The sequence below is a fragment of the Peromyscus maniculatus genome, chromosome 23 (genome assembly GCF_049852395.1).
Source record: "Peromyscus maniculatus bairdii isolate BWxNUB_F1_BW_parent chromosome 23, HU_Pman_BW_mat_3.1, whole genome shotgun sequence".
NCBI lineage: Eukaryota > Metazoa > Chordata > Mammalia > Rodentia > Cricetidae > Peromyscus > Peromyscus maniculatus.
In genome coordinates, this window is record NC_134874.1 from 194660 (window position 1) to 207904 (window position 13245).

General features: G+C 41.7%; 1 protein-coding gene across 2 annotated transcripts in view; it reads left to right on the forward strand.

The window, feature by feature from the left end:
* The window catches only part of Chfr (checkpoint with forkhead and ring finger domains), a 30988-nt gene that overhangs the window by 14439 nt on the left and 3304 nt on the right, over window positions 1-13245 (forward strand). Inside the window, exons 10-17 of one of the 2 annotated variants that reach the window (XM_006984082.4) lie at window positions 78-240; window positions 1762-1907; window positions 3695-3814; window positions 5946-6029; window positions 8070-8140; window positions 9390-9477; window positions 11200-11307; window positions 12255-12327. In XM_006984082.4, the coding sequence (XP_006984144.1) occupies window positions 78-240; window positions 1762-1907; window positions 3695-3814; window positions 5946-6029; window positions 8070-8140; window positions 9390-9477; window positions 11200-11307; window positions 12255-12327 (853 nt within the window). The remainder of the gene's footprint in view (window positions 1-77; window positions 241-1761; window positions 1908-3694; window positions 3815-5945; window positions 6030-8069; window positions 8141-9389; window positions 9478-11199; window positions 11308-12254; window positions 12328-13245) is intronic. The other variant, XM_016002579.3, reaches the window with a different exon arrangement.

Sequence of the window (13245 nt, forward strand, 5' to 3'; positions counted from 1 at the left end):
TGAGCTCTGCTCTGAGCAGTCTAGATTGTCTCCTGTTTCCCTTGCCAGTGAACTTTGCTATGCCCTTTTCAATCTAGATAAGAGTCGCAGTGAAGAAGATCTGAGAAGTATGGATGCAAGGAATAAAATCACTCAAGATATGCTGCAACCCAAAGTCAGGAGGTCTTTCTCTGATGAAGAGGGGAGTTCAGAGGACCTGCTAGAGCTGTCAGATGTTGATAGTGAATCCTCAGACATCAGGTTAGACATGTGCCTGGGAATAAGAAGTACATCAATTTTGCGCTTAACTGTATTGTGGGGTGTATAGCTATAGGACTTCAGTAAGTCAGTTTCCTTTATGTTTTTAGCTTGTTTCCTCAAATTGGAGTATGGCCAGAGTGGATGGACTCTGAGCAACAATGAATAGGTTAAGAGCCTCAGGTAGCCTTGATGGTCTTTTTTAATTAATTAATTTTGTTTATTTATATATTTATTTTGAGACAGGGTCTCTCAATGTAGCTTTTGCTGTCTTGGAACTTACTATGTAGATCAGACTGGCCTTGACCTCACAGTGGTCCACCTGCCTTAGCCTCCTGAGTGCTAAGATTAAAGGCCTGTGCCACCATGCCCAGCTTGGTTGTCTCTATATATAGCCCTGGCTATCCTGGACTTAACAGTGTTATCCAGGCTGTCCTTGAACTCACAGACATGCCTGCTTCTGCCTCTTAAGCAGTGGAATTAAAGGCATGCACCACCATTCCCAGATTCCTCAATGCATTGTGAACCCCACCTCCTTATGAATCCTGATTCACTGGCTATAGCAGAAAAGTGTTATGTGTTGTTTTTCCCTCATAAGCACACCTAATTCTTGTTAACTAGAGACTTGGCTATAAATGGTGGTGTTATAATTTCTTAGAGTAGTATCAGGAAAGGCATAATCTCCAGGCTGAAAGGACACAGCCCTTTGAGACCCAATTTTACCTGCCGACACATTGGTTTCAGGTCTACGTTTTGGGCCAAGGCTATATACTATTTAAAAAAAAAAAAAAAAGTAAATAACTCCCTGGATTAGAGTGAGTTCACAGCTAGCCTGAGAAATTTAGACTCTTATCTCAAAATAAAAATATTAAAAAAGTTCTGGAAGTGTATGTGGCTCAGTGATGGAATGTTTGCCTAGCATGTGAGAATTGACCATGAGGTCAATCTATCATACTACGGAAAAAAAAAAATCCCCCAAACCAAACAAATTTGGATGTGGCTGCTGACACCTGTAATTCTAGCTTACTAGGACCCTCTTGCCTCAGTCTTAACAGTGCTGGGATTATATCTGTGCTCTGATCTTAACATATTGTATTGAGTGATACTTTCAGTGTAGTTTTTTTCTCATGAGCATCTCCATAAGAGACAACGCTTATGGGTTTTCTTGGCCTTGGAGCCTATGACCCCATGTCCTACTGAGTGGGGACTAAGTGGTCCAGAGTAGAGTGCACTGAAGCATGGGGTGTGAGGGATTGAACAAGAAAGTAGCTGAACAGAGTAGCTATCATGTGATGGATGCTATCCTCTCTCAGATTCCTGTTCCAGGTGGTTATGGGTAATGTCCTCCTAGTGGTGGGAGCTGGGCAGAGAGGAGGGGTCAGCTGTGTTGCTGAAGGTGAGTAGAGGTAGAGCAGAGGCCTTGAAGAGTAGAAGCCCAACAGCTGGAGCTGGAAGTCTATGATAATGTAACAGTGATGTCTGCCTGTACCTTTGTGACTTCAGTTCTGCTTGTTCTTCTCACAGTCAGCCATATATTGTATGCAGACAGTGTCCTGAATACAGAAGGCAAGCAGTGCAGTCTCTTCCTTGCCCAGTCCCAGATAACGAGCTAGGAGCTACACAGGCCCTTGGTGGGGAAGCACCATCAACATCTGCTAGCTTGCCAGCAGGTAAGATAATGGTATCTAACTCTGAGCTTTTCCTTCCATTGTGTTACATCCTTGTGATTCTTGTTCTAGTTTCCTATGGTGTGATTCCTCTATGAAGTCTTTCCTGCCTTCTAGTCCTCTGTTTCAGCAATCCTCTTGCCTCTCATAGCCTCATAACCAGTATTGGTAAGAAATTAGGGGAGCCAGACATGATAATGTATACCTTTAAATCCCAGCACCTCAGTAGGCAGAGGCAGGCAGATCTCTGTGAGTTCAAGGTCTGCAAAGTGAATTCCAGGACAGCCAGTGCTACACAGAGAAACCCTGTCTTGAAAAACCAAAACCAAAACCAAAATTAAAAAAAAAAAAAAAAAAAAAAAAAAGGAGCCAGGCAGAGATAGGAGGATTAGGGTGAATATCTGTTTATTTGAGGGGCTCCCCTTTTGGACACACCTGGTAATTAACAGTCCTGGTTTTAACTTTTGGTCTCACTTCAGGCATTTGCCAAAGCCAAAATGATCATTCTGTGTCTGTCACCCAAACGAGAGACTGGCTTCTTTCTAGCAGCACGTACTAAATTCCCATAGTCTGTTTTGTATCTCCGTAGAGTTGCCCTCTAAACAATCTCCCATCAGCTGTGTATTTCCAACAGATAGGTCCCTGGATGCATTGAGAAAAGCAAGAGAGGGGCTGAGACACAGCTCAGTGATAGAGGGCATGCTTAGCATTCGCAAGGCATTTGGCTCCACTCCAACTTAAAACAAAGAAGATGAGGAAAAGAGAAAAGGAGAGCTGTCCACTTGCATGGGTCATTAAGTTCTTAGCTCTAAGGGTTGAAGCCTAGCAACTAGAACTGGCTGCAGGTAGCACAACAGTATCACTACCTGGGGTTGGCCACTCTGTTCTTACTACAGTGGGCACTGTGATCATTGTCAAATTAAAGATAGCCTTAGGAGCCCCGGCCCTTTGTCTGGTATTTAGCCTGAGTATGTTAGAAGGCCACTAACCTAGGGTTGTAATTAAGAGCAACATTCTTGGCTACCCTACTAGAACACTGTTCCAGTTCTCTGAGTCGTTGTCATCTCCTCCTCCTACTACTTCTTCTTCTTCTTCAACTTATTTTATGTGCATTTGTGTGAAGGTGTCAGATCCCCTGGAACAGACAGACAGTTGTGAACTGCCATGTAAGTGCTGGGAATTGAACCCAGGTCCTCTGGAAGAGCAGCCAGTGCTCTTAACCACTGAGCCATCGCTCTATCCCTTGAGTCACTTCTAAAACCCATAATTGGGGCAGCAAAGCAGTGCTCAGCAACTAGAGGTAGATATTTGACCGCTACCCAGAATGGACTTTTTGGTCTTTTGAAGTAGAGTCTCAATTTATAACTCAGGCTGGCCTAAAACTCAGTACATATCTCAGGCTAGCCTTGAACTTGTGATCTTCCTGCCTCAGACTCTTCAATAGCTAGCACTATAGGTGTATACCCTCATGCCTGACTTGAACTCCCTTAGTCCAGTTACTTAAAAAAAATTTATGTATATATGTATGAATGTGTACATGTATATGGGTATTTTTGGTGCTGGGGATTAAGCATAAGCCTTCTCAAATGCTAGACAAGTACTCACTGAGCTATAGCCATTGAATTCCCATATTTCAAATGGCAGAATATCATTTGGCCACTTAGGATGTAGTTTGAAGTCCTCCCAGATCCTGTCCCTCCTCCTATGTACTTCATAGTTGCCTCTCTAAATGTAATTTTTTTTGGTCTGGTGTCTAGATATATTCTGACCTAAATATGTGTGTGCTTCAGCAGCCCAGGATTATATGTGCCCTCTTCAAGGAAGCCACGCCATATGTACCTGTTGCTTCCAGCCTATGCCTGACCGGAGAGCTGAACGTGAGCAGGATTCCAGTGTTGCTCCTCAGCAGTGTGAGTATGTTAGTCTCCCTGAGGTGCCCCCTCCAACAGGAGGACATTCTTGTGCATCCTTCATGGCTTGATTTTTCAAATAAAATTGACTTTATGTGGACTATGAAACAAAGATACAATTTTTTTCTATCTGTATATAATCATTTGATCCCACATGAGCAAACTGAACACTCTATTTTTTTCCCACCAGTTGATAACACTGCCTTGTGGAGACCACATTTCCTTATGTAGGTGGTCCTGGGATCTGAATCTATATCCATTCTCATGTCAGGACTATATTCATTATATAATGTATTACTTAAAAATCTAATAGATGAAATATCTTGTTTTTAATTTACATTTCTTACCATTAAAACTGGTCTTTGAATAGAGAGATAGCTAAGTGGTGGAACACTTGCTTAGCATGTATAAGCTCCTGGCTTTCATTCTCAGCATTGCAAAACATCAAAAAACAAATGGAACTCTTTATTTATTTAATGGCTGTTTGAATATATTTTTGTTCATTTCATGTTCATGGTTGTTCATGTCTATTGCCTTTTAAAAATATTCCTCAGCTTCAGAGCTCCTTGGTCATTTTTGCTGTTAAATGAAGAAAAGCATAAACTTATGTGGCCACATCAACAAGCCTCTGCAGTGCCTGAGCCAGTCTTCTGGATATCAAGGGCACAATGTGTGATACAGTACAAACTCTCCACTGCTGTGATGGAGTGTGTTTTGTGTGCTCGGAGACTGCTCTGGGGAGGTAGTCCTCTTAGCCTAGACTTGGTGCAGTACAGAAGAGGATACAGTAGCACAATAGCGGTGTGCATTCTGGGATAGGCAGCTAACGAGCTCCAGGCATACCAGGGTGACCCCTAGGCATGTTGAGAAGAATCCATAGAAGAGTCCTGAGAATACTGACATCTGAGAAATATAGATCAGCAAGTGGCAGCCAAGGTTGGGTTCTTAAAATTTTGCTAAGAGGGCAGTCTTTACTTTGGACTAAATGTATAGAGAAATGCTTTATGGATAAAGGCATTTACAAAGTGATTATACCCTTAAAAAGATTTAATTATTCAATCCTGTAAGAACTTCAGCTAGGGTTTATTTAATAGCATATTCTATGAAATTGCATTGTGGTGAGTATTAAACATTAAAAAACCTTTGAAGTGTGAATCTAATTAGTCTTATTAAATAAAAACTTAGAGTCAGATATTAGGGTGAAAGCTGAAAGATCAGAGAAGCAACCACTAGAAACTTCTTACCTCTACAGATCCTCAGACCGAAATGGGGGGATCCTGTCTCTGTGAATCCTCAGACTGAATGGCTGTCAGGTCCTGTCTCCACCTCCCAAGTGCTGGGATAAAAGGTGTGCACCACCGCCACCACTGGCTGTTTCTTTTTTAGACTGGTTCAAGGGTGGCCTTGAACTCCTGATCTTCCTGCTTCCTTCTCCCAAGTGCTGGGATTAAAGGTGTGTGCCACTGCCTGGCCTCTACAGTTAACTAGTGGCTCACTTCACCCTCTGATCTCTGGGCAAGCTTTATTTGTCCAAACACACACAAAAAAATATCATACAACAAACCCTTTTCACAAGGAGTGCAAGATAACAATATGAAAAAATTATTCATGGTAGGTAGAAAAGTTATCTGCAGACATGAATGTGCAGCTACTTGAAGTGTGTCACATATTCAGACTGGGGAACAATGGACCAGACTGTTGGGGTGCTGGGGTCAGAGACCAAGCTGTTTTTTGTTTTTCTTTTTTTTTTTTTTTCTCAAGATAGGACTTCTCTGTGTAGTTTTGGTGCCTGTCATGAATCTCGCTCTGTAGACCAGGCCACTGTCAAACTCACAGAGATCTGCCTGCTTCTGCCTCCCGAGTGCTGGGAATAAAGGCATGTGCCACTGTCACTCAGCAGACCAAGCTGTTTTTAAGATCACTGGTTTTAAATTAACTTATATAACAACTCTGTCACCTTTCATTTTAGATGTTATCTGGGGTGTTGTCTCTGCTCCCTAGTTCCTTGAGAACACCTCAGAAAGACTGTCTTCAAAGAGAGTTTAGCTCTTGAGTCTGGTGCTAAATGTCCTCAAGTATGAGAACAGGCACAGTTCTAGGTCCCAACTGACCAACTGTCCTCTGTCCACAGGTGCAGTGTGCCTGCAACCCTTCTGCCATTTGTACTGGGGCTGCACCCGGACTGGCTGCTTTGGCTGCTTGGCTCCATTCTGTGGTAATGTCAGATCTTCAGCCTAGTTGCTTTGACTTTATTATGTTCTCTTGATTACTTGGGGTAGGTGGTATTGAATTGTGACCTGCTGTGTTCAGAAAAAATGAGGCTGCTCTGAGCCATCAAGTGATTGATTACCTGCCTTTTTCTGCTACACTACAAAGTTTTGTCACTGTAGAAGTCTAAAACCCATGTTGCTTCAAGTGCAAGCAGTAATAAAACAAGAGAAATATCAGTTACTATACAGAAGAAATTGTTTATTCACATAAAAACACTATTTCTATAATCCTAGCTCTCCAGAGACTTAGGCAGGAGGATCACAAATTCAAGGATAGCTGGGTGTGGTGCTGCATGCTGCATTAAGGCATGCGCTAGCACTGCCTGCTCCACTAGGAATCATTTTATTGCTATGTTCATATAGGAGAATATTCTCTTCTAGTGCCCATGACCTAACTAGGACAGGTTGTTGGCCCCATTAACAATGTTGGGTAGGCGTTCCATTTCATGGAGAAGGCCTTAAAGCTGATTTAAAAAGTAGTTGGTTAGCCAGGCGGTGGTGGTGCACGCCTTTAAACCCAGCACTTAGGAGGCAGAGCCAGGCGGATCTCTGTGAGTTTGAGGCCAGCCTGGTCTACAGAGTTAGATCCAGGACAGGCACCAAAACTACACAGGAAAACCAAAAAAAAAAAAAAAAGTGGTTGGTTACTTCTATTAATATTTGTGCTGCTATTGCACCAGTGGGTATATCTCACAGATAGGTCACTAATACAGCACACAGGGTTCATAGCTGGGTGAGACTGATGATTACTTTTTTCCTCTGGTAGCATGTATAATACCTTTTGAGCACTTTGAATGCTAGTTAGTAGGGGTGAAGTAGAGTACCAGCTTGATTTTTCCATGTTTAGTGACATAAATATGTGATGACTTCAGCAGTAGGGTCTTACCTCAGATCGTGGAGGGTAACCAATAGTATTGGCAATAGCCTGTAATGTCTAGGGGTAGTCTATGGGACTCTAGCCAATGACTGAAAAAGATGTAACCCATTCTTGGAACTGGGCTTTTACTTAATAGTATATGGTGTATAGTTGGGCATTGACTCCCCTATTATATTCCATCATCCTTATTTTGAGACAGGATCTTTCAGTGAACCTAATGTTCACTAATTGGCTATACTGGTTGGGTCAGCAATGTAACAGAAATTTCTAAATGGTCTTGTAATAAAAAACCTGGAGCCTAATAGTGGTGTAAATGCTGAAAGATCAGAGAGACAAAGGAACAAGTCACAGCCACTACCTCTTACCTCACCAACTCCTCAGCCTGAAAAAGTCTTTAGTTCCTGTCTCTTCATGCCTTATATGCCTTTCTCTGCCCAGCCATCACTCCCTGGGATTAAAGGCATGTGCCACCACGGCCTGGCTCTGTTTTCTCTCCTAGACTGAGTCATTCTCATGTAGTCCAGGGTGGCTTTGAACTTGCAGAGATCCAGATGGATCTCTGCCTCCCGAGTGCTAGGATTAAAGGTGTGTGCCACCACTGCCTGGCCTCTATGTTTAATCTAGTGGCTTGTTCTGTTCTCTGATCTTCAGGCAAATTTTATTAGGGTACACAATATATCACCACACAGCAATCTCCAGGAATCCACTTGTCTCTTTTCTCCACCAATACTAGTATTATAGACATGCTCTGCTACACTTGGTTTTCTTTCTTTCTTTCTTTCTTTCTTTCTTTCTTTCTTTCTTTCTTTCTTTCTTTCTTTCTTTCTTTCTTTCTTTCTCTCTCTCTCTCTCTCTCTCTCTCTCTCTCTCTCTCTCTCTCTCTTTCTTTCTTTCTTTCTTTCTTTCTTTTTTTTAATAGTCATATTGGGGATTGAAACTCAGGTCTGCATACTTATGTGGTAGGCATTTTACTGACTGAGGCATTTCCTAAGCTTGTTGCTATTTACAGTCTATAATGGAAAGAGATTTGGTTATCCTGTCAGGCAAACAATACTTGGATACTACATCATCCTTATAAAAAAGATAACATTCCTCCTTCCTCTGGCAGAGCTCAACCTGGGGGACAAGTGCTTGGATGGAGTGCTGAACAATAACAACTATGAGTCGGACATCCTGAAGGTATCAGCTCCACACTTGCCCTGGGGTTCCAGTGAAAACCATGAAGCTTTCCTATAATTTTTATGGTTTCTGTTAGGACACATTTTCTCTTTAGCATTTCCTGCAGACATGTACTCCCATAACTGGCAGCACACACTGTATTATCTGACTACTATAATCTGATTCTATGATATATATATATATATTATATATTAGGTTTTTCCTATATTCTAAAATGAGGTAATTCCTGTTTGATCATGCTGTCAAACTATATGAATTGGTTAATACATCTTACAAAGAGGGTATCTCAATTCTGCCTCCCTTTTCTGAACATTTTCTTTCCCAAGTTTGAGGAAGCTAGTTTAGCTCTTAGAATTGTAACATGTTCAAGTCTGCATTTTAGTTCTGCATTCTGTTGAGAACTTTGCCTCCCCTTGAGAACATTCATTTACCTGCACACATCACCAGACTTACTTAACTGAGCACCACTACACTCTACTTTTAGGTACATGAAAACTTTTTGTAACAGCCTTGAACACTGTCTAAATAGAGAAATCAAAGGCCTGGCATTCAGCTGTACTTGTCACCCTTAGGGAATAGGTGAGTAGGTGAGGCTGAGTGTAAAAAGGAGAAATTCAACAATATTCGGAGATTAAAAGGAAAAAATTCTCATTAGAGTGTGCTACTGAAACCTCTATCTTCTATTCAAGGAAATTTGGCTTCTACCAGCAGCATTCCATTCCTACATAGGGCAGGCAGTATCTAAGTGGTTATTGGTGATTGTCACTTCTCAAGGGCATATGTCTGCCTTTTCAGAAAACAAGGCAAGGGGGCTCCAGCAAGCAGTTTACAAAAGCAGAAGTCAGTAGTTTAGTGATTTAATTTTAACTATGTTAGAAGCAAAACTGATTTAGAGTTGTTTCCTTATTCCTATGTCCCTTTTAATGGTATTTAATGTTAACGCTTGCTACTTTCCTTTTCTCCTTCAATGTCTTATCCATTGTTGTGCTTTGAATGTCTTTGTGGAATTTTCTGAGAGAATAGTGATTCTTATTCAGGTCCAGAGGCTAAAGAGCCTCTCGACAAAGAACTTGTAAGACTATGAGAGGACTGACTCTAGTTTATCCACTGGCTCTGTGCAAATGCCACTCAAGGGCAGCTGTGCTCTGGCTTCATCCACCTTCAGAGTCCTTTTATGAAGTGTCCTCGTATTTGTTTAGTGATTCTCCTTCTAAACTGGAATTTCTTTTCATACTTCTTCCCCTCACAGAATTACCTGGCAACCAGGGGTCTGACATGGAAAAATATGTTGGCAGAGAGTCTCCTAGCTCTACAGCGGGGTGTATTTCTACTGTCTGGTAAGCATTGTTTAGCCATCCCTGCCCTCCAGAATGGGCATTAATTTTTTTTTTTTTTTTTTTTTTTTTTTTTTTTTTTTGAGACAGGGTTTCTCTGTGTAGTTTTGGTGCCTGTCCTGGATCTCGCTCTATAGACCAGGCTGGGCTCGAACTCACAGAGATCCACTTGCCTCTGCCTCCCGAGTGCTGGGATTAAAGGCGTATGGCACCACCGCTCAGCCATGGGCATTAATTTTTAAGGGTGGCTTTGTCTCCTGTAAAGTGATAAGAATGTGGCAGGCCATACTTGGTGATGTTATCCGTCTGCTCTCTACATTTATGACTTTGATTCTCACCCTTCCTAGGAAAATAGAGAAAGGCCTAGACACTTTAAAATTTTGTTTTATTTTGGCAGAGTCTCATTGTGTATCCTAGGCTGAGCTCCTTAACCTCCTATCTTCCTCCCTAGTGCTGGGATGACAGACAGGAGCCACCACTTGTGCCTAATCATTTTTGAGGTTTGAAAAGCTTTGCTTGAACCTGTAGCTCATGTTCCAGCACCTTTCTCCCTATCAGGGAAGGGTGGAAACATGGCTTAGGGAGTCCCCACCACTTTGTTACTTGATTTGTCATCACTCAGTTGGGGGACAGATTGGAAGAGGGTGTTGTGCTTCTTTCCAGAGGACTACATAGTGTGGAAAGCTATAGAAATTGCAACAATTTTATTTTCTAATATTTAACTGTTTATTAAGGAAAATGTGAGCAGTTTTCTTTAACTCCCTTGGGTTGTTTCTTCCTGGTGATTGTGTTCTGCTGTGTCTTACCTGTTGTTGCAGTCCATCTAACTTCCGTGAATACCTTTGATTTCTTAATTTTATAATGAGAGTAGCTCATACAGAAAATATGAGTGACTTTCTGCTCTTCCGGAGGACACAGACAAATCTCTACTGGCCTGCATGGATATGCACTCTAGCACAAGTATAAATAAAATAAATACTTTAAAAAAAAAAAAAAAAAAAAAGGCTGGACATGGTGGTATACTCCTTTTATCCCAGCACTCAAGGGACAGAAGCAGGAAGATTTCTGTGAATTTGAGGTCAGCCCAGTCTACATAGCCAGGGCTTTGTGGAGAGACCCTGTCTCAAAAGACCAAAAAAGAAGCTGGGTGGTGGTGGCGCACGCCTTCAATTCCAGCATTCAGAAGGCAGAGGCAGGCAGATCTCTGTGAGTTCGAGGCCAACCTGGGCTACAGAGTTCCAGGACAGGCTCCAAAGCTACACAGAGAAACCCTGTCTCAAAAAAACAAAAAACAAACAAACAAAACCAAAACAACAACAACAAAAACTAAACTATAGTGTGGCTGGAGAGATGGTTTAGTGGTGATAAGCATTTGTTGCTCTTAGAGAGGACAAGGTTCCCAGCACCCACATGGTGACTTACAACCATCTGTACTCCAGTTCTAGAGGATCCAGTGCCTTCTTCTGGTCTTTTCAAGTACTGCACACATGTGGCACACAGACATTCATGTAAGCAAACATTCATAAAATAAAAATAAATCTTTAAAAAAAAACAGCTAAATTAGTATTTAGATTGGTTTTGGAATAGTTTTCCAGATGTCTAGCTCACTGTCTCTACCTCATTATGGTGTTAGTTTCCTACTTGTTAGAAGTATGTCTGTTTTGCTATTTAAAAATGACATTGCCTGATAAATGGGTGTGTCCAGATATGGCTGTCTTCCCCCAGATTACAGAGTCACTGGAAACACTGTACTGTGTTACTGCTGTGGTCTGCGCAGCTTCCGAGAGCTGACCTACCAGTATCGGCAGAACATTCCTGCTTCAGAGTTGCCAGGTAAGGAGCCTGTTCTGTCTGTATTGGCTGCTTCTCAATTCAAACAGGTACTTAGCATGGCATTACACTCCATACTTAGCAGAAGTTGTAGAATGTAGGCAGAAGACAGACACACAGGATGGCTGAGGCTGCATTTGCTTTTCAGACCGGGTCAAGACACATGGGTTTCTAGAGCAAAGCAACATAAAGACACCACTAGAACAACTTCATTTCCTTGACTTGGTTTTCAGGTAAATTGGTTTTTCTTGTCCAAAAATCTTGGCATGATTTATGAAAACTGATCATAAACAGAGATGTGATGTAAGCTTGGTAAAGTGCTTGTTGTGCTGGCATGAACACCTGAGTTTAGTCCTCATGCTAAAAAATGCAAAACAAAAACTGGGTATGTGGGTCTTGTAGCGGATCCAGGTTTAGTTTCCAGAACCCACATGGAAACTTGTATCTGTTTTAACTCCAGTTCCAGAGGATCTTGTGTTCTCTTCTGGCCTCTGTGAGTACCAAGTATACACACAGTGCACTTAGGTACATGCAGACAAAACACTCTTACACTTAAAATAAATAAAATAAGAATCTTGTTTTAAAAAACAAAAAAGAAAAAGCCAGGTGTAGCAGCTCATACTTATAATTCCACAACTGGGGAGGCACAGATAGGCAGGTCCCTGGTTTAGCCAGGAAGCTTAGCCTAATTGGAAGCTCTAGGCCACTTGAAAGACCTTGTCTCCAAAAAAAAAAAAAAAAATTCAATGTAGGTGATGACATCTGACACTTAACTTCTGGCTTCTACACATACATGTGTACCCACATACATGCACCTGTATAAACACACACACACACAGAGTGACAAAGATGCTTTGTGCTTGGAGTTTCCCTGTATCTCCGGTTAAATTCATTTAGCTACATGAAAGGTGTGTGATACATCTAATATAGACATGTACTTTCTTTTCCAGTGACAGTAACATCCCGTCCTGATTGCTACTGGGGCCGTAACTGTCGCACTCAGGTGAAGGCTCACCATGCAATGTGAGTGAAGCTGGGGGACATTTGGGTCAACTGCAGGTCCTCTAGGCTTAGAGCTTGGGAAGGCAACAGTAACAGTGAATTATATGCTATAAAAAAAAAAAAAAAAAAAAGCACTAATTTGAGGACTTAAGGTATCCTCTGTAGTAGAATACAAAGTTCTGGGTTCAGTTCCCAGCATCCCACTCCATCCTCCAAATACACATATATATGCTAATTTAATCCCTATACGTCTATAAAATCATGGATTGTGTAAAATAGTATTTTCATACAGAAATTTGTCATGAAGTGTCATGGCACAGGTGTGTGGGTTCACTCAAATCCAGGGAAAGAAGACTCAGAGGTACCTTAAGAATGAATCTAGCCGGGCAGTGGTGGTGGTGCACGCCTTTAATCCCAGCACTCGGGATGCAGAGTCAGGCGGATCTTTGTGAGCTCGAGGCCAAACTGGTCTACAGAGCGAGATCCAGGAAAGGCACAAAGCTACACAGAGAAACCCTGTCTCGAAAAACCAAAAAAAAAAAAAAAAAAGGAATGAATCTAGCCTTTCCGGCTGCTGGGGGATCCAGTCTCTAATGACTAAAACACTTTCTCTTCACCCAGAGTATTTTTATTTTTCTCAATATTTACTTAGGCCAGTTGATTTCCATATGTTCAAAACAACCTGAAAGAAGCTCCCAAAAATACAATGCCAACTGTAAATTTCTTTTTTTTTTTTTTTTTTTAAAAGCACTCTTTTTTTTTTTTTTTTTTTTTTTTTTTTTTTTTTTTTTTTTTGGTTTTTCGAGACAGGGTTTCTCTGTGTAGCTTTGCGCCTTTCCTGGGACTCACTTGGTAGCCCAGGCTGGCCTCGAACTCACCGAGATCCGCCTGCCTCTGCCTCCCGAGTGCTGGGATTAAAGGCGTGCGCCACCACCGCCC